Raw genomic sequence first — 22,187 nt, 5'->3', positions numbered from 1 at the left:
AAGAAAATTAGGTCACCCAAATAGTGTAATTTCAGAAAATGGAGTAGTTTTCCATCCCAGCATTTGACAAGCGCTTTAAGTACTATATAGGTTGATGGAGGACCCATCTCCAAAGAGAGGGCAGTGTGACCCTGGCATATCACAGCCAGGTAACAAAACACTGATTTCTTCAGAGAAGCAGCAGCATTTCCTCCAAACAAGCAGCAACACATGATCTAACCAAAGGAAATGCAAGAGGTGCTGAAATGCCATCACATAGAAGCTAAGCTGCTCCAAGAGATTTTGTGAATCATAAATTATCATAGAGAAAATTAAATGCTACAAAATACCTAAGAGGAGAAATAGAAAATAAATTAATCAAGATGTCTAATAAGGAACAGAAACAGTGGTAGTTTCTAAGTGTTGGATTATTAACTATTGTGCTTTCCAAAAGGGATTATATTACCCTGAAATTCTAATGGATCAGCTTCTCATTTGCTAGAGGACCAGCTCTCAGCTGCAAGTTCAATACCCCACCCCATGAGCTGACCATCTCTGCAAGGTGCCTACACCCATGGGCCCCCCCACTGCATCATGAGGATGGAGGGGGGGGGGGGGGGGGGGGGGGGGGGGGGTCAACAGGGAAAACCCTCCCCCAGGGCAGACCACCAGCTAATTGCCTGCTGACTGCCACAAATAGGATGCAGGAAGGGATGACACAGGTCAGGAAACTAGGCAGAGCCTTGGTTTTGATAATCATGGCAGAATAAAAGGGAAAAGAATGGCAAAAAGAAAAAAGCACTGGAAATGCAAATACATGGCTGTGAAATCATCAGACTGAGCTCTCTGTTGAGTGCATGGACAGATTCAGTGACCCTCAGGGAATCTTACCTACTGAATGAGCCAAGAATACGCCTTGCTCGGTATTGGGCAATGACATGTAATATGACTACAGCAGTAAACACAAAGGCTCTACAGTGCAAAGAACAACACTGGGAATTTCACAACTGCTGAAATCTCAGCCTGATTTCTCTAAAATTCAGTTTCATCACAGGAACAAAATTTAATTAGGGCTTTCTTATCATTAGTCACTTATATAAGTTCATTGAAATAGCTGAAAATGCACAATATCCAAATTTTATGCAGCACTAAGCCATCCTATATGACCAGCATGGCATGCCTAGAGCTTGAGTAAAGTTGTTTGTCCCATGGGATGCTTTCCAGTCTGAGAAAGCTTTCAAACTGGCCATCAAAGTTTTCACTTACTTTCCCTTTAGACCTTGAAAAAAGCAATGGAATCTTTTAACAGCTCCAGACTTATCAAAGAGACTCAGAGCAAAAACCCAGGGAGTCACTGACACAACCTCAGAGCAGGAGAAACCCTCCTGGAGGACTTGCCTCAGGGAAAAAAAAAAGGATGGATACTTAACTGCCAGAAGTGGTGTGAAGAATTTTATCTGAGCATCTCAGTATCTCAGCTTCAGCCCAGTCTGATGCAGGTTGGCTGAGATAAAGGAGTGAATCAGTCATCTCAGCTTAAGAAATACCCACTACTTGGCAAAGGACATTTTTTAAAAGCAGATCATACAAAAGTTCATAAAACTCAGTCATACAAAACAAGCATGTTCTCTGCACAGAACAGAAAAAAAAAAAAACCCTTGTCTCTCAGTTCTCACCTGGGTTTATTGCCATTAATCAGTCATGTCCATCAATGCTGTTAGTAGTAAATAGGAATTTCTTAGTTTAAAGCCTCTTAAAGCTGAATGAAGTCCCAGACACTGTTATTATCTGAGCCATAGGGTAGCTGAGGCACAAGGGCACAAGTCAATAAAGGCAACTGCACCTTTTCACAAGGGATAGGAAAAAAATACAGTCAACATCAATATCCAGACGCGGCCACACAGGTGTTGCTCCCACAGACTGCAAAGACAACAAGCACTGAGTGTGCAGCACACCCTGCAATCTGGAGATGTCCCATGACTGCTTGTGCTGGTGACCTCTGTGGGACTGTCACCACCTTATGCTCTGGCTCCCTGGGCTCTGCACAAGGAGGGGGGCAAAGGATTGTGTCTGCAAAACCTCCAGAAGCTGCAACCAGCAGTCACCACTGCTGAAGTCTCAACCCCAGAACTGCCAGTGGAAGTGCAGGGGCTGCACGGGCAGTACACTGGTTCACCAGGCACATCTCAAGGGGCATCCCAGGAAGGGATGGACCCTGCCCCTCGCCCTGCACCAACATACTCTCCTAAGTGACAGCACAGTGGTCAGAAAAGGGTGCAGAGTGGATGAGAAATCTGCCCTGCCTCCCCAAATGCAAGAGGGAAGGCAGTGACAAAGGAGGCTGCCACACCATCAGCAAACCCTGAGCCTGGTGGGCAGCTGCCAGCCAGCCCCCAGTGCCTGCCACAGACACCATGGGCCAGGCCCAGGACATCCCCAGCACTGCCATCTGTTATCTCACAGGGCAGTCACTCAGTGGATGCCTGCTGGTTATCCTCATTATTTACAGCAGGTATTACAAAAGCAGCCCAACAAGGTCTCTGCTGTGCATGGCCCTGTACAAACTTGCAGCAAGCAAACTCCAGAGATGCAGCACCCTGCTGCACAACAGAATGGGCAAAGAGATCCAGTGACTGCAAGGGGAGAAAGGAGAAAAAAACATGGAAGAAGGAAAGAGGAACACCAGCATGTACTGTGTAACAAGCTTTCAGCATCTACCAGGTCCCAGAATATACCCAGGGTTCCCACTCTGCATAACCAGTGCAAACAACCAGTGCCTGCTGTCAGCGGCTTGATCTACGGACCCAAGTGTCAGACTGCCAAACTCAATGCAGAATAATGCCAGGTAGCTTGGTAAGTAGGACTTAAAAGTTAATCTCTCTTACGTTTTTAATCTGTCTTTACAATCAAAAAAAACCTCAGAGAATTTTACCCACATCACTCTAACTTGTACCAAATCCTTTTGCAAACACCCTGCAAAACTAACCAGAAGGCACCAGCAGGTTCATGAGCTTGAGAAACTGAAGTTAAGATGGGATTTAAACTAGCAGGCAATTACCTGCCAGATGGAGAGCTCATCATGCAGAGCACACATCACTAAATTACACTGTGTCAGTAAGAGGGGGCCAACATCAGAAATACACCCTGTGAGAAGGGAAACTGAGTCAGCCGACAGGATAGTTCAGCCCAGTGGTTGCTGCCAAGAGACCTTTACCACATGTGTGGGGCAGCACTGGCTGTCTACAGAACCAGTGAGCACACTGCAGGAAAAGCCACCACATCCAAGCAACGAGCAGCAACATGTCGATAATTACTAGCAAGTCTATCATCATGGCAAACTGCAGTGAGAAAGAGGATTAAACAGTAGGTGAAGATGAGTTGGACTCAGAACATTTAGCAGTGTAATTTAAGTCTGACACCATGAATTCTTCCATAATCAACTCTTTAGCCAATGTAGGGGCTGCTCCACATAAAATCAGAATACATTTACGAATAGTTAAAGCCAGGAGGCAACCAAATCATCTCTGATCAATAAGAAAGTATTCCACAGAAATTCCCAGGGTTCTTGTTTATTTTATCTTTAGTTTAGCTTCCCAAGTGAGAAGAATTCAGTTCCTGGTTACAACCAGAAGTGACCTAATCCTGCCATGGCCTGAATGGCTCATGATCCCACTTTTGTAATAGCCTAAACAGTATCCAGCAGCTGAGGGTAAAAGCCAGACTGCCCACACTGCTGCTGGAGCAGAGGTGTCCATGCACATGAGCCATAAAGCCTCTTCTCCTGTGCCCTCCAAGAGTGAGTGTGATCCTGTGGCTTATGGCACTTACCAAAGAGATGGGAAATGTGAGTCCCACAACAGCTTCTGAACCTTCTTCGGCTCCTCTTTAATGTATAGCACGGTGAGAGCTCTTAGATCAAGGGCTGGAGCCCAGCCCATCTCTGCCCTGCTGAGTGTCCTGATCGCTATGCTGAGTGAAGTGCCCAAGCTGTAGTGGGATGGTATTTCAAGTATTCCCACTTTATAGGACACTTAACTGCCTAAAACAGAATACGACTGCAGGGAACAGGCACCTACAAGTGAAGTGCTGTAGCACTTGCTGGTTAGATCCAAGTCCTCTTACTAGACCTAAGGCATGAAAGGTGCCAAATGCCTCTCCCCAGTCACGCTGAGCAGTGCCCGCAGTGTCTGGAGGCTGCTAAAGCAAGAAATGCACTGGTGTGGGACAGCTTTTATATGATTTAAACTAAATGCACACAGCCAAATCAATATTAAAACTAAAAATCACAAACTGGATGTTCAAGGGTCTCCTTTAGAAGCAGAGCCAGCACAAACACCACTGCAAGCACACAAATGAATGAGAGGCTGAACCAGTTCCTGGAAAGTTCAAAAGTGTTATGACAGGAATTCAATGCAATAAGCTCAGTGACTTGCTCACATCAGTTTTGAATAGGATCAAGGAGTCTGATCTGTGGCTAGTGAAAGGAAAGGGCACACCCAACCAATCCAGCAGATCTTTGTGCCCTTGATAAGTGCTCTGGTGCATGGCATCTAGAGATCCGCCTTGAGTACAGTAGCTTCCAAACCTAACAGCCCCTTGGGCTTTAACAGCAAAGACAGACTGCTAGGTGCTGGCCATCACATCCTGGAAACTCAGATCTAATAACATAGCCCTTGCTTTGCCCCTTTTGGTGGGGTCCAGAACCTTTTGCTGCTTCCTGAAACTGGGCCTAGCCCATGGCAGGCAGGAGATACCATGTTGACAGCAGTTGTTAACGAGGGATTTTTCTTTTGCCTCCTTTAAAAAGCACTGAAATATTTTGACCATATGCGTCATTTTCAAAAGTGCTGGAGACCTGATGGAATGTAGCATCTATCATATCTCAGGCAATGGTGTTGAAAACAGATTACTTTCCTTTGTATGTGATAAACATAACATGTCTATGTTTATCATGTGGTCCCCTGAGGATTTATTACAGGTTTGCTTTTCCATTTATTTGCTTTTTTTGTGCTTGGCAAGGGTAAACACTGGAATAAATATGAAGGTGGTTACAGCTTAGCAGCATTAATGGCTTGTTGAAACAAAGCCCAACAGTTTTTCTTTCTCTTCAGCAAATCCTACTTTTCTGTTCAAGTGCTTTTTTTCAAGTGCGAAGATCATCTTTCTGAAGTATTTTAAAATTTTCTTTCTTTGTTCAATGCCAAATCCCCGTAAAAGCATACTTTCCCCCTTCATTCACTCAAACCCTTGACAATATTTAAAGTATATCCTAACATTATTAAAGGCAAAACATTTTTCTTTTTGCAAATTACAGCCTCTCCCATCTTTTCTATCCAGTCTGCTAAGCCTGTTACTACAGGTAGTTTGCTGTAACAGAAATAAGTACAATCATTACTCCAAAAGAAAACAAACCCTTCCGTTCTGGCGCACACATCCAGGGTGGGTTCATCCCACTGAACTTTAGCCACCTAACAACAAGGCAATCAGCCCAAATCAGTCATTTATGCTCCCCCTTTAATCAGTGGGGCGAGATGGACATTTCCAGTCAACAGCCCTCCTGCTTATCAACCAGTCATGGCTGCAACCTACATTTCAAGCATTAGAAGAGATACAGAGGAGGACCATGGTACCAGATAGAGATCTGACCACAGAAGTCAAGCTGTACTTTTGATAATGCTGTTTTCCATCCAACAAGACCAACACATTGCAAGTCATTCTCAAGCAAAGTCTTAAGAATTAAAAAAAAAAAAAAAAGGCATTAGGCAAATCTCAACAGATTTCAAAATTTTCAATAAAGATTACATCCTGCCCCTTTTGGAAATTTGTATTACTTCTATAAAGAGCTCAGTGTTTTTCAACACTGGAAAAAGAGCTTCATTGGGGGGGGGTGAATAATAATACGTCACTTGTCACAGAAATACAAAGTGGCAAAACTGAATTTAATTAAGTCTCAGATGTTCTTTGTTTCAAGTGGACAACCACTGTGAACAAATCTTTGAAGAACTGAACTCCTTGTCAACTTGTTCTGTACTTTGATTTATGCAATCTTTCATCCAACTAGTCTTAAAAAAGGAGCAGAAAACAAAAAAGCCTATCATTCAGAAAAGACAGTACTACCATGCTTGTTTCTTGAATGGCAAAGCAGATGTCAGAGTAGTTAGGAGTACTATATTACCTAAAAACATCATAATTCCCACAGAAACCAGGACAGAAAAACTGTAACACGGAAGATTGCCAAAGACTATCATTAGATCTGATCTGAGCATCTTCAGCTCTTCTAACCCTCCTACATTTCCTAAATACTTTCCATAGATATTTTTGGAAATGCAAGTCAGTAGGCCAAAGGAAGCCAAAAGAGGCAGTTGCCCAAACCCTGTAACTTAGGCAATACTGAGGTAAGCAGGTAGGTTGTGTTGTTATTTCCAGTACTCAAATATAGAGAACTTGTCCTCACCAACTGACTCTCAAAACCCTGAGGGCTTACAAAAGAGAGGGTGAAGGAATGGAAAGCATAGATCTTGTGTCTTGACATTTGATCCTTTCTTTACTCATCCTCCATGCATGAGCATTACTGCTAGAGTTGCCTACACTGCTAAATATTGAAAACGTACTTGCACACAGGTTTAAAGAGGTTTCTGCTTCACATTTAGTTATATTCTGCTCCAACTTTCAGAGCAGTTACATTCCCAGAGTCTTCATATCAGTCTTACCTGACCACAAGCTGAATTGAGGGGCCCAGTAGCTGCAAGTAGAACCTGTGCTCAACAATTGCTGTACCCAACATAACCAGAGGGATGTGAGCTCAGCTATGCCAATGTATGCAGCAGCTACACATCTGGCTACCAGAACCACCATCACAGGTGTGGCATGCTCTGACACGCCCCTGGACCCATGAACTCTGAGCACCCAGCCAGCCCAAGGACTGGAGACAATTTGTCAGCCACAGGGGTGTCTGAAAGATCTGCTGCACACTGAGGAGGAGGCAGATCATGAATGAGTCACTCCAAACCCTCCATGAAGATGCTGGGAGATACCAGGATGCCATGATGCTCTGATCAAGATGCTCTAATCCGACTGGTTGAAATGTGAAGATGTCTGGGTTCCTATCCTAGTGTCTGCTAAGGGTCTCTCAATCACCCTACAGAAGAGCAGCTACTTACTTCACCTAATATTGTACTTTAAAACATCACATTATGTTCCTCAGTCATGGGATGTCTGAGAAAATTTATTTAGTTCCAAGACAGGAGTCAGCAATGGATGGGAGTTACTTCCAAGGCATTAAGTATATACACTGAAGGAAAATGGACCATTCAGGGAGCAGGTGTAAAATGATAGGCTTTATCAGCAGCCAGACACTTCCTCAGGTAACGCTTGGGATGCTGGAGATAATGAAGTATAAAATCCCACTGCTTCACATCACCTACTTTCCCCACCACTACCTCTACTGCAGGTTTACTATCATGCTAACATCGAAACTTAGGAAACTGTTCCTGTATTCTAAACAAAGGGTTCTTTTGCCGTTACTCAGACAACAATTCAATGTTTATTCTGTATTTGGCAGTTTGCAGCAGGTTCCGCAATTCCGGCCTAAAACAATTCTGAAATGCCTGACCAGAAAAACAGAACAAGAGAGGATTCTTCTGAACTCATGAGTGCAGGTCAGAAGGAAGAATACTTCAGTGATATCTGAGATGGAAGCAAATCACAAGAGTATACAACAAGGAAACCAATTCTTTAATATACGCTGAGGCTTAAAAATTAATCAAAAAATATAAAACAATTACTAGTCCAATTTTTAAAAATGCTTATTACAACTATCTCTTCATTCGAAAATAATGTGAAAATGAGAGGAAAAAAGTTACCAAGGTTATCCCACCACCATACTTCTCTACATTTAATTTCTTTCCCATGAGACTTATTATCAAGCCTATTAGATCTTTCTCACTGTCATATCTCCATTCTCATTCTTCTTATAATTTCTCCTTGTTAACTTAGCATCTCTCTTTTGCAGAAATTGCTGAGAAAAGTATCAACATTTTATTTATTAACAAAGAGAAGATACCTTTTATCTCAGTAAACAGTTCCTTTGTCAGACTTCCACTAAATATTTTCCCCTCATTGCCATAGATGTTTTCCTGTTTTTTGAAACAAAAATACACCACTCCTATAAAATCCAGGCATGAAGTGGAAGGAAGCCTGTAGAGAAGCAACAAGGCAACCACAGCTTTTTATCAGCTGGAACACATCATACAGCTGGAAACAGAAAGTCATATTCCAGCATGCTGGAAGGACACACATCAATGCACCTTGCTGTAGCAGAAATTAGACTATGGAACATACATGGATGCAAGAAAGGATATGAGTAGCCACAGCAGATCCAGGAACCACACTAATTTTAATTGATGGTCACTGTTCTTGATTTGCTATTTTAGGAAAATAAATGTAAATGTTCAAAGTCACCACTATTAGCTATTATCAATCACTCTTCACTTCAGTCCCACCAAACACACCACACAACGACTGGGGATACAATCCTGCAGCTTGTAGTATCATGCCATCTTTCTAAATGTGTCCTCATCACTGCCACCCAGCCTCTGCCTCCTCCCCTCACTCCACAGTGGGATACATGAGGGAAGTGCAAGAGCCCAAGGTCCCTGGGATGCCAACATGCAAAAGACCTGCAGCCACACAACAGGCTCCAACACCTCTCCTGCTCCAAGGGGAGAACTCTCCACCCCTTCATTTCCATCATCTCCTAATTGTATAACTCACAGGATCCATATACTAGCTGCCTGTAGGATTGTTTCCCTGGAAGGGGGATCATGGAGAGCAGCTTGGGTGCTAAGTGCCCCTTAGAGTCCCTGGAAGCACTTCCTTGGGGGCAGCCAGAAGCCGCCATCCTGCTCCCAAAGCTCACAAAGCCCCACCTGCCCTGCTGCCCAAAGGGGGGGACACGAGGCTGGGCTGGGCCCTGGTGCTGCCCAAGTGTCCAGGACACATCCTGAGAGGCCACACCATGCTCACTCTCCCGCCCAGAGGTGTCCCTGTACACACAAGGATACCTTCTAGCTAGAATTTCCTTTTTCCCTTTAATCTCAAATCTTGCCACACACGAGTAATGCCCAATACTTTGTATCTCACGCACAGCTGTGGCCTCACCTTTTTCAGAGGGGCAGCACCAAAGTATTGTATCATCTGCATTTGTATGGAGAAGGCACAGACCTGGAGATTCAGGATCATTAGCAATAATGACTTTTAAATTACAATAATAATGAAGATTCTTTACCAAGCTCTGAGTAAAAATTCCCGAAGTTGATTGTAACACAACAAGCTCTATGTTAACTTCCATTTGCTGATTAGTCAATAACCTCACTGAATGCCACTGGATATTTAAAGCTAAAGAAATGTAAAAGACGATACTTGAGCTTGCACAGTCCTCAGAAATGCCTGGGTGTCTATCCCTCACTGCCTGAGGTGCAACACCTTCCCAGAACTGTGTACTGTATGTTGCATAATATTTTACATTTATCCGGACCACTCAAAAGCTGTAGCATCCAGCCAGTTTGGGTTTTGTCTGCACTGCTGATTTAGGCTGGGTTCCCAGAGGAGTTTGCACACACAGCTATTGTATCCCACCGAGCTGTCGTTGATGATAAGTGGGACTACTTGTGGCAACACAGCCAAGCAGGTGCCAGCATTGTTTGCAATGTGATACCCAGGCAAACTTGTGTAACATTTGTGCAAAGCTGATGCTCATACCAGCCCTCTCCCCGCCGCCCCAGCAAGGACTGCAATATAATGTTTAACAAGGAAATGCAATGTGACTTCAGCAATATTTAACCCATTTTTTGACCAAATAAATCCCAATTTAACATTATCATGAACATCGCTGTGGACAAAACATAATCATATTTAACCATCCTGTCAATTTGAACCGTGTATTTACTAATAACACTAAGAAATCACAGACTGATCGACTCTTGACCACCTGTTTTAGAAGGTCAGAGTTCCTGCCCCTCCTGGAAACCAGGGGCAGGATTTCAGCAAAGTCCAGATTTCGTCCCAGTTGTTAAAACAACAACACAATGTGCAGACATGGGAACATAAAGCAAAAGCTCTGCCTTTCTGTAGGAAAACCTTGAAGGTACACTAGAAAAAGGAGAATGTGCCTTTTTAAGGGCCCCCTGGAGCACTTCTGGAACAGTTGCATGCAAAAGGGGTCTGGTTTGTTCACTCCGACGGCTCTGTACAACAGGCACAGGCAGAGGGGCACCCAGAGAGATTCACTTCAAAAGAGATAGACTTCAAAAGCTTCTTCCCAATCCAAAGCAAGATGCTAATATCCACACCACCCACGCTCCTCCCTCCTCTGCCTGTGTTGGCTCCTGACTGGCTGTGGGGGCACAGCCCACAGGTACCCCACGGGTAGCCCAGCTCCGGGCAAGGGCAGAGCCACACCCGCCCCGAGCCTGCCCAGCTGCTCACCACCCCACAGGGCTTCTGGCAATGCTGACATGAAACTTCTGACAGCCTTGTGAAGTCTATTAGCTCCATTTGCTTGGTCTTCATGGTTCTTAAATTTTGTTTATAAGCAGAAGGCAAAAATTACCATGCTTATTTGAATAATCCCCAAGTCAAATGAAAGAGTGCTGCGTTCAGCCACGTATCAGCGTCTCAAAGTAACTCAGTGGAGCAGCAGGGCTCCTCACTAACACTGCACACACTCACATGCCTCTGCAGCACAACACATCGCTAGACAGAAATAAGATTTTTACAGCACCGCTGTTATTTCCGACTCATATAGAGATCAAATTCCCCAAGTTCATAAAGAGTTCCAGTCCTTCCCTGACCCAAGAGCAGCTGTGAGTAGCGGAGGACTTTGTGTCTGTCTGGGTTGAGAGGCTAATGGCTACTCCATAGACACGTTTTTTTCAGTTAACTGGCAGGTCATTTTAGCAGATGATTTGCAGGTGTTATGCAACACTTAGAGATAACCCCGTGGAGTACTTCTGTCTGAGCTTCTTTTCTGTCTCTTTTCTTTTTTTGAACTACATCAGATAAATCAGAGAAACCAGGCAGGTGAGACTTGCATGGACTAATCACACAACGACAAACTGCCCTTCCAATTTCCACACAGTGAACTACTCCAAACAAATGTCAAATGTCGTTCAGTGTTCGTTAAAATTATCTTTAAATCCTAGCCATTAAAAACTTTAACATTTCAAGTATCTCGAGACACACAGCAGACAGTCCATTCTGATGAACAGCACAGCACAGTTTCAAAGTTCAGAGCTTCACAAAACACGAAAATGATGCTGGAATAATCAATCTCCTGCATAAGAAAACAGGTCTTCGCTCCTACCTGAGACTTCACCCACTTAAACAGTGTAAATCATTATACCAAGAAAGGAATTATTCGTGTCAGCTATTTTTCTGCAGTAAACACACTCTTCACCTAGTTTAACAACTTTTCCAAGCTTGGTGCTCCAAGATGAGTGCTTATCTTTTGCTACCAGATAAAGAGCTACTGGTTCAAACAGACAGTGACCATGCAATCATCTGCACGTTAATCCAAATGTTTTTCTTTAGCCTACTGTCTGTTTTTCCTGCTAGTCCTCACAGGACACAGAAACAGCATTTGCCTTACCACATAAGCTGCACCCCAGTACTCTGCAAGAACCAGGAGCGGCTTTTCAGGATATACACTGCAGCAAAATCAGTCAGCTCAGTTAATGTCACTTTCATTTTTCTGAAGCAAAAAGAACCTCAAGCCTGCGAGCACAAGGGAGAGTGTAGCTCATTTTTCCGAGGCCTTGCTGCACACCGTGCCCACTTTTACAGGAAAACAATTGCTGCTGGGATTATGCTAGAGTTTGATTATTATTTTTCTCATAATCTCCCGAAGTATGATTTTATATACTTAGTACTTTAAGCTTATTTCTTTTTTACAAAAATAACACAGATCTTAGTTTAGTTTGCAGAGAGAAGCAGCAAGGAAAGTATCTGGCTAAACCCTTGAAAGTCAACAGAAATATGGGATCAGGTCCACAGTAAACTTTATAGAGTGGCACCTGCAGAGGAAATTACTCATTGCATGATTGATATCACAATTAGAGGCATAAAAAGTAATTCCATGATAAACAAGCAACTAAGCAGAAAAAGAATAATATCCTAAGAGCATGTTTGTGCTCAAAGAAAAGTACATATTGGACACCAAGGAACAGTATTCACACACACACAGACAAAAGTTCTCCAATGAAGTTAATGGCACAGTATCCCTCCCTCTCCCTTTTTCTGCCTCCCCATAACAGCCCTGATTTAGGGGTTGCATTTGGCCAGTATCTGCCCCTGGTGCCACTAAAGCAACTCCAGTGCCATTAGCCACGTTACACAGCCATCACAAACCCATAACTGATTGCTCTTAAAGCTGCCATTTCCCACAGGAGTGCAGGTCAGCAATGCAAACACCAGCAGCACATCCACCATCCACATCCCAGCTCTGGGCTGAGGTCGAAGGAGCTACCAGCCAAACCTCAGGGTACACAGAAGGGAGTAAACATGCTTTGTTGCTGGAAAAGCAGATATCAAATCTCAACTTTTTTAGAGAAAAATAAAGAGGGAGGGGAGACAGCATTACAGATACACGTGCATTCCCTACATCTTTTCAAGTTACATCAGTTACTACCTTTATGGAACCACGTCAGAAAAGCTCCAGCCAAGGTACCACCTCAGCTGAGGGAGTATGCTCCCTTCCCCGCACACTCATATTTATTTATCTCTGTGATCCACGTTTACTAAATAACTTCAAAGCACCACTTCAATCCACAGCACATAGGCTTGATACATTTTTGTGGTTCCTCTCCAAAAATTTCACAGATAAATTGCTGCTTCAGGAAATCAAGAACTACACTCTAAACTGCAAGTGTGTTATTTCTTCCCATGCCCACACACTGATCTGACAAACAAAATCATGCACTCCAATGCTTGCTTACCTGAGACTGACACTTTCATAAGGGCTTCCAGGGGTCTGTTGTTGTCCAGATCACGACTCAGTTTGAGTTCCCCAGTGGCAGAGTCCAAAAGGAGCAAGTTTAACTCATTGCCTTGGACAAAAGTGTAGGCCAGGCTATCAGACACATCGGGATCATGAGCTGGGATCTTGCCAATCACGCCAGAGGGAAAACTGTTGGACTTGTTGGTCACGTAGTTATTGAAGAGGATCTGGAAGTCCTGCAGCACGGGTGGATTGTCGTTCTGGTCCAGGAGGCGGATGTGCACAGTTGCTCGGCTCACAAGAGGGGCTGAAGTGGCCTGCACCACAATAACATACTCCGTCCGGCTTTCGTAATCCAGGTCCATTAGGGCTGTGAGGTCTCCATTGAGCAAGTCTAGTTGGAAGACCTCAGGGATGTTTCCCTCTACAATCTGGTACATGATCTGTGCGTTGGTCCCCTCGTCGGGATCAGCTGCACTGATCCGTGCCACAATAGAGCCCACGGGGCTGTTCTCCTCCACAAAGATATCAAATTCATCCTTCTCAAAGACAGGGGGGTTGTCATTAATGTCCAGCACAGTCACCTGGATGTCCACAGAGGCTTTCAGTGGTGGGCTGCCCCTGTCCACGGCAAAGGCCCGCAGGCTGTAGACAGCCACGTTCTCGCGGTCCAGCTTGCGCAGTGTGCGAATCACTCCAGAAGTGGGTTCGATGTAGAAGTCCCCATCTCCATCATCACCACCTTGGAACGTGTAGAGGAGACGGCCATTGAGGCCTGAGTCACGGTCAGTGGCAGACAGCTGCAGGACACTGGTGGAGAGTGGCACATCCTCAAACACCGAGCCCTGGTAGCGGTCGCGCAGGAAGCGGGGCGCATTGTCATTGGCGTCCAGGATGAGGATCTCAACGTACGTGGTGTCTGATTTCTGGGGGATACCATTGTCATGGGCCGTAATGGCCAATGTGTAGGAGGCCTGGTCCTCATAGTCCAGCTCCATCAGGGTGGTGATGGTGCCTGTATCAGGGTCGATGCGGAACTGGGGGATATTATCATCCAAAATATAAGTGATTCTTGCGTTCTCCCCTGTGTCTTCATCAGTGGCACTGATGGTGACAATAGAGGTGCCAATGGGCTTGTCCTCACTGACGCTCACTGTGTAGTGGGAGCTCTGGAAGACTGGGCGGTGTGTGTTGGCATCTGTGACATTGATGAAGACCTGGACGGTGTCAAAGCGAGTGCCATCAGAGGCAGTGACTGTGAGCACATACTGCCTTTCTTGCTTGTAATCCAGGGGCAAGGCCAGTGTGATCAGCCCTCCTCCACTCTGACTGGTGATGGCAAAACGGTTCCTGGTGTTGCCACTGGTAATCTGGTAAGTCACAACACTGTTAACGTCCCTGTCCACTGCTGTCAGGGTCAGGACACTGCTGCCCACAGCCGCATCCTCGTTCAGTCTGAGGTGATACACCTTCTCTGTGAAGGTGGGGTTGTTGTCATTCACATCCAGGACAGTGATGGACACACTCGCTGAGGAGGTCATGACCGGCACACCGTGGTCCCTGGCCTCCACCCCAAAGTGATAGTTTTCCACAGTCTCTCGGTCCAGCTCTGCAGCTACAGTGATCCACCCTGTGCTGTTGTTGATTTGAAAAGGGAACCCAGAGTCTCCTGTCACAGGGGCACCTCCACTGGACGGTGCCATCTCTATCAGTTTGTACTCCAGGCGGGCATTCTCTCCAGAGTCAGCATCCACAGCCTGGATGTGCAGCACCGAGTAGCCCAGAGGAACATTCTCCAGCACCGAGGCCTGGAAGGGAGTGCTCACAAAGATGGGGGCATTGTCATTCACGTCTACAACCTGCACCGACACCATACCACTGGAGTTGATCAAAGGAGGTCTGCCCCCATCCTGGGCTTTGATCCGGAGCGTGTACTCCCGGATAGTCTCGTAATCCAGAGGGTTGATGAGGTCAATGGCGCCAGAGAAAGAATGAATGTAAAATTGGCCTTTCAGGTTGCCACTCACAATGCTGTAGTGTACCTGGGCATTGCTGCCCCGGTCCCGATCTGTGGCCTGTACCTGCAGTATCTGGCTGTTCACCGGGGCATCCTCTGGCACCTGGACCAGGTAGCGCTTCTCACTGAACTGAGGGTAGTTGTCATTCTCATCCTCTACAGTGATGTGCACCATAGCCGTGGCACTGCGTGGTCCTGGATCCTTGCCCTGGTCGTTGGCTTCCACCACCAGGTGGTACTCGGAGACCTCCTCCCGGTCCACCGAGGCTCGGGTCCTCACAACCCCGGACCGCGGGTCAATCTCAAAGACCCCTTCACCAGCCCCTGGCTCCAGCAGGCGGTACAGCATGTTGGCATTGGCTGGGGCATCACCATCGGTGGCTCGGATCGTCAGCACCTCGTAGCCCACCTCCAGGTTCTCCCGGATGCTCTCCCGGTACTCGGGCTGCTCAAACACGGGCTCGTGGTCGTTGGTGTCACTCACAGTCACCGTCAGATAGGTGGTGGCCGAGCGGCGGCGGGGGGAACCGTGGTCGGAGGCGGTGACCTTCAGCACGTGGGTGTCCTTCGTCTCGCGGTCCAGGCTGCGGGCGGTGACCACGCTGCCCGTCTCGGCGTCGATGGTGAAGTAGTCGTTGGAGCGCTCGTCAAAGAGCGCCTCCATGGAGTACGCCAGCCGGCCGGCTTCCCCCTCGTCGGGGTCCTGGGCCCGCAGCACGATGACCGCCGTGCCGGCCGGCTCGTTCTCGGGGATGGAGACCTGGTAGCTGGGCAGCTGGAACTGCGGGGGGTTGTTGATGCTCCGCGCCCGCCGCGCTCCCCGCCGCCCGCCGCTCTCCCTGCCCGGCGTCGGGGCGCAGCCGGCGGCGGCTCCGCGGGGCTCGGCGGCCGCTCGGTGCCGGGGGCGGCGCGGGCAGGGGCCACCGCCACGGGCCCCGCGGGGCTCGGCGGGCGGAGCGGTGCCCGCAGCCCTCAGGCGCCCGGCGGGCGGCAGCGCCGGCGGCTCGGCGGCGGCGGCGGCAGCGGCGGGGCGGCCCCCGGGCCCCGCGGGCAGGTGGAGCGGCGGGGCGGTGCGGGGCGGCCGCGGGTCCCCGCCGCCCGCCGAGGCCAGGGCGCAGAGCAGCGCGGCCCAGGACACGCAGGCGGCGGCGGACAGCAGCCGCGGCATCTCCGGAGCTCAGCGGGCAGCGGGGCCGGGCAGCGGGCTGCCGCACAATCCATCCACCCGCCGGGCCGCCCGCCCGCCCGCATCCATCAGCCGGCGGCCCGTCCCCGCCCCCGCCCGGGCACCGCCGGCCCCGAGCCCCGCGCCCCGGCCCGGTCCGCGGGCAGCGCGCTGGAGAGCTCCAACTTTTCCACCTTCAACTTTGAAGTGAGTTCAAAATGGCTCCTCTCCTCCTCCTCCCGCCGCCGCTCCCCGGAGGACGATTAGCATAAACCTGCTGCTCCTCTCCTTCGCCAGAAAGAAGAAAAGAAAATCAAACACCGAGGTCCCCCCGCGGCGGGGCCGGCCCACGGGCGGCGCGGTCCCGCGTGGCTGCGGGACACGGCAGCGCCTCCGCGCCTCGTCCGTCCCGTCCTGTCCCGTCCCGTCCCGCTCCAGCCCCCGGCCCGGCCCGGCCCGGCTCGGCTCGGCTCGGCTCGCTGGGCTGAGCGGCTCTGGCTGCGCTGGCTCGGCGGGCGCTGCCCGGGGCGGGGTTTCCTGCGGGCCCCGCCCGGCCCCTCCCGGGCGGTGGCGGCGGGGCCGGGCCGGCTCCAGCCCCGCGGGGTCCCGCTCCGGCGCCCCTCGGCGGCCGGGGAGCTGCGGGGCCGGGCGGGCTCGGGCGGGCTCGGGGCGGGCCCGCTGCCCCACAGGGACGGAGCTTCGCTCGGCCGCTTCCCCCGGCAGCAGCCACCTGTCGTCTGGAGCCGGCGTCCGGAACAAAGTTAAACAGAAATTAATTTTAATCCATTTTATTAAATTCTCGCTGTGGAGAGGGGAAAATAAAGTGAAACTACTTTCCAGGGCAAACTGAGCATCATGTGGAGCCCAAGGGGGGCTGCCGGTGTCCCGGCGGAAGATGTGCCGCGCTCTCGCCTCGCTCCGGCACACGCAGAGCAGCCGCGGGGGCTGGAGCTCCAGTTAAAGATTTCTTTGGGGCAGCAAACAACGATAGACAGGACGCAAACTTCTATGGGAAGAAGCAGAGCCCAACCCCGCATGGAAATGTTGCGCTGCTGATTATAATGTCAATTCTAGGGATGTTATGCGAAACACTTTCCGTCGCGCTCCTGTTCCCTGAGCGGGGCAGAGGCCGGAGCGGCCCCAGCCCGGGCCGCATCCCCGCGGCTGCGGCGCCCCCTGCCGGGAGCGGCGGGAGGCGCGGGCGGAGCGGGGCTCGCTCTGCCGCCCGCAGCAATCGGCGATGCTCGTGTGCAGAGACCCCCCGTGCCAGGGCTGTGCCAGGGGCAACACACGGGGTTGTGGACAACGAGCAGCCAAGGGTTGCCGATTGGGATTTGGCAAAACTTTGTTACTTGTAGGAGCTGGGAGGCGACTTTCAGAGCGATCTGTCGCTGTCGGTTCAGGCTCTTCAGCACTTTTAAGAAGACTACGAGCAAAACAGATTCTTTCAGTGGCTTTCATCCCCGGAAATGCATTATTGCAAGGGAAAGAAAGAAAGAAAATAAAGAAAGGGAGGAGAGGAGAGGAGAGGAGAGGAGAGGAGAGGAGAGGAGAGGAGAGGAGAGGAGAGGAGAGGAGAGGAGAGGAGAGGAGAGGAGAGGAGAGGAGAGGAGAGGAGAGGAACCCCCAGAATATCAAAAAACCAACCAACTGGATAATTGCCAGTATGTCTGTCAGGAGGAAAAAGAGCTTCATAAATTGAAATTTTTGGAAGATGTTTTGCTGATTCAACTTTACTCAATTAGAGATTTTTTAAAATGGAATTTAGAAGTTTACTTGGCATTGTATATCCTCTGATGAAAATGATCGCTCATGAAAAGAAAGTTTAAAAAATTGAGCGTAATCTTCCATTTGTTTATTGAGCTTGAGTGGATGTAGTGACCTACTTTGTACTCCAGGAATAAAGCAACTCACTTGGTAATTTGGTTAATCGATATTAACCTGGGATTTGCATAAGGAAACTAGTTTAAGTCCATACTTTTCTTGCTTCACTCCACATTTTCTTGCTGCTATTCGTAATACCTACAGTTGAAAAATAACCTCTTGTTATGAAATAACCTCTTTTTTTGACTCTTCAAAAATAACAACCAAGTACATGTTTAAAGATAAAATAGATTTGTAAGAAGAGACAGTTTAAACTTTTTTCTTTTCTTTTTATTGCGATAAGAGGCAACTGTGAGTTGGGAAGATACTGTAATATCTTCTGTATAAACCAATTTTCTGCACAATTACACAAAATCCTCCATCTTTTCCCTATTTGTATGACCTGCCTTCTATTTCCAGTTAAATTTGTCTTGTTTCACTGTTTTCTAATTAAATGTATTATCCTTATTGTTCCTTGCATGTTTTACACCATTTGTCGTATTATTTTACCATTAAAATAGATTTCAGATCCAAAATGGTGAATACAGTTTTTACAACTGACTCACTGCTCTAGCAAAAATAATAGGTTTATTTAACACTCGGGAAACTCAAATGACTTTTCAGTGGTGAAAGACTCGTGTTCTCAGATTGCTGTGTGTGGAAACAGGGGTCGCTGTTAGATCAGAGGTCAGGGCTGAGGGGATCTGTTTCTGCTGCTGCCTCTGTGCGTCCAGAGGAGCCAGGGAAGGCAACAGTGAAACAGAACTTTTGGTAAAGGCAACAAAACTTGGAGAACAAAAACAAAATTACATGTCTCTCTTGTTTTAGCTGGCAAGTTTTAATGAAGGCAGATCCTTCAAAGAATACCAGATACTTTCTTTGTGCCTGACTTTGCAGATTTTCTCATATAAGCTCTCCTTTTCCTATAGAAGAAAGAAAGCACACTGACATGGCTGTGATGAGCGACGTCCATAAAAAATGCAAGTGGGTGAGGTTTTCCTTGACCCTTTGTTTCCTCAGTAGCAATTGATGACATATTCATTTCACAGCTAAAAGAAAAAGCAAAAAGAAAAAGTTCTGTTTCAACTTGTCTAGGAGTGAAATATTTCAAAGTTTCTTTCCAAAGTGAATTTAAAAGAAAACTGAGGAATGAAATAAAACCAAAATAGATTGAATTGTTACCCAGCTTCATTCAGAGCTTAGCTTGAACAAAAAAAAAGTACTTAAACTGTAAGGAATTTTCCTAAAACATGAAGTTTACAAGACCAGGGAGAGATCGCGTGTCATTCCTTAATTGGGACTGTAGGCCAGAGGAAGGCTCATGCAGAGTTGGAGTTGCCTGCATCTAGATCCAATAGTATTTTTAAACTTGGGAATAAAGTGATTCAGTGTCAATCCATCCCTGTGGAAGAAGTGGTTTTATAGAAGCAGATGAAGCTTTTCTTATCTCAGCTCACCAGTACTTTGAGGAAGGACTTAAAAATTCACATTCAGTAATGCTGTGTTAAAATAGCTCACTTTTTTCTGTGTTTTGTTTTTTTTTTTGTTTTTTTTTTTTTTTTTTTTTTTTTTTTTTTTAAGAACAAGAGTGGTGAAAAGTTTTTTGTTATTGGATTTGTGAAGTATATTGCAAAAAATATATGCAGTGTTTCCCCTATCCCTCCAAACCAGGGCTTTTATCTTCTAAACTCTTGCTTGGGGGAAGAAGAAAATTTTTCCTCAAATTTAGGTACCCATGCAACACAACCTATATCTTGTACAAGATCTCTATATACATGGTGTTAACATAAATTGATACATGTATTACATTTTCATAACTGCAAGTATTTACTTCACAAATGCACCAATGATCTATTCCTGCTGAAGCAGTACATTGAGAAAATAATCTAAGAAACCACAACAGGCAGTAATAAAACAACCTTTAACCACAATTTATTCCACAACCTTACATTTTTCCAGCATCTGGAAAGAAACTGGGTGTTTTGTGCCACACACTAGAAGTAAATAATACTAGATTTTTGAGTTGTTGCCCATTATTTCAAATAAACTAACGAGCGTATTAGACATGAAAAAAACCAAAACAAACCAAAACCAAATAACAAATGACTTGCTAGTTTTTAGACTACCTGTGCTGGTTGCTGTTACATCCTACCCTCATGGCTGGGTGTCTTCATTGTCTGGGACTGCGCATCAGCAAAGAGCAATCTTCTGTGATCCCAGACAAAACCTAATTAAAAATGGAAGGGGAAAACTAAGAGGAATTCCTCAGTTTTGAAGGTTCCCCCTGCCCATGGCAGGAGGCAGGTGGGAGCCCTGGCCAAGTCACTCCTGGGACAATGCACCACAGAGAGGATCTGTCTGCTCAAAGCTCCTCCAGGAGACCTCATCCTGCTTCAATGTGCAAACTAGGCTGAGGACAGGAGCTGATAGGATCATTGTAGTGAATTTAAGTTGGATAAACTCATAATTTTAGGCTATTTCTCCAATCACTACAGGAAGAAAGCATAAGAATTTTCTCTGTGAACAGGCATTTGGACTTCCAGTCCCCATCCTATTCCATGTCCAGCCCAAGAATGATCAAATGAGCAAAAGTAATTTATGTTTCCACATTGCAACTGAGTTTACTTTAGGAATAGAAGAATTAGTTCAAGCTCCATATGGTGAAATTTGATCCCTCACCTATTGCAGGAACCACACGGGTTTGGAAGTGTTCCAGAAAATACTTTTATTGCTAACATTCATTCTTCTTAAAGCCAAGAATGGATTTCAAAATGCTGAGATCCTTACTGCAGGAATTAATGTTCAAGGCTTCTTGGCTGTATGTAGCTTTCCTTTTGAGAAAGAGTAGAAACAGTTCAGAGCTCTCTTGGCGTTTGTTCTAGCGAATCATACTGTTGCCTCTTTTTAAATCCTCAGTGGATACAGCAGTGATTCGGTGTTGGAACTTGTTTATTTCTTTAGACTTCATACCATCCATTTATAATTTACCCTAAGGAGCTCAGCTCCACCCTACTCAAACATTGCCTGTGAGTTTCCTCACTCTAAATTGGTTTGGGGGTTTTTTCCCTCCTCAGTTTAGCTAAAGGCTTCACTAGTTACAACATGCAAAACCACAAATAAACCAATAGAAAAGCAAATTTCATGTTCAAAAATTGCACAGCGGCCAAGAAAAAAAACTGAATAAGGCTTGATTTTTATTTATGAAGGAAGTGATATAGAGATTAATGCATCAGAAATGTAGTTCTACATAATAACAAGTCTATAACACATACTGTAACAAACTAGTAAATAAAATGAGACTAATCAGCCAGTTAGTTCAAGTAAGAAGAGGAGAAAGCCCAAGTCTACAAATTGATGTGTTTTTCTGTACTTTGCATGCCTCTCTTATACATTAACTGAGGTACTGAGAGAAAAACAAACCCTTAGAAATTACCTTTTACTGTTTGTCTTGTAGGATTTGCCCTTTCTTTCTCACAGTGTCTCACTTTATAATGTACAAACAGATTAAAAAGTCAGCTCTTGTGACTTTGCCCAAGAGTTTGCTGGAAGTTTGCTGCCAGCTCATCAAAATAAAAGTGCAGTAGGACAGATCTCCTTGCTTTGCCAGCTCCTGTTGTTTAATCAGGGGATTAGTGGACTAATTAATAAGAACAGAGTACAAAAGGGAAACACTATCTTGGTAGTCATTCTAGCTTGACTGAGTGATGGGTTTGGGACTGAAGTCTGACAACATGTTACAAACACCCTGATGTGGTCACCAGGGAGCAGTTACTGGTGGTGCTACAAGAACCATGAAGAACAAGGAGATGACACAGAAGATGAGTAGATTAAGTAGTAGAGTTCAAGTACTGGTAGAGATGCTTCTGGCTGTGGAGGAGTCTGCAGGACTGCACTGCTGGGGTAGGCATGCTCTGTGTTTACATGGGAATATGGGGACACTGTTCCTGTACCACCATCAGTAGCTACTCCTCAGTAGCTACACGTGGATGTTTGTAATACAATTTTAAAATCCATACTGCTCCAATTTCTCCCGTAGTATTTCTTTCAGCTCTTTCTACTACTTAAACACCCATTTCATACTGAAATACTGTTTTCTAGAGATTTTAATGCCTCCAAAATATTTTTTTGCTGGAGTGAACTAACATCTTCTGAACTTTTTATGGTATACA

At 46.4% G+C, this 22,187-nt stretch overlaps 1 protein-coding gene across 2 annotated transcripts in view; it reads right to left on the bottom strand.

Annotated features, from left to right (window-relative positions):
* CELSR1 (cadherin EGF LAG seven-pass G-type receptor 1) overlaps positions 1-15,771 on the bottom strand; it is a 162,567-nt gene extending 146,796 nt beyond the window's left edge. The window contains exon 1 of one of the 2 annotated variants that reach the window (XM_083859672.1): positions 12,972-15,771. In XM_083859672.1, coding sequence (XP_083715798.1) covers positions 12,972-15,654 — 2,683 coding nt within the window. In that variant the 5' untranslated portion in view covers positions 15,655-15,771. The remainder of the gene's footprint in view (positions 1-12,971) is intronic. The other variant, XM_083859671.1, reaches the window with a different exon arrangement.
* Between the last annotated feature and the right edge of the window lie 6,416 nt (positions 15,772-22,187).

This window comes from Zosterops lateralis (genome assembly GCF_965231275.1).
Source record: "Zosterops lateralis genome assembly, chromosome: 4".
Taxonomy (NCBI): Eukaryota; Metazoa; Chordata; class Aves; order Passeriformes; family Zosteropidae; genus Zosterops; species Zosterops lateralis.
This window is presented reverse-complemented; position numbering and strand designations above follow the sequence as displayed.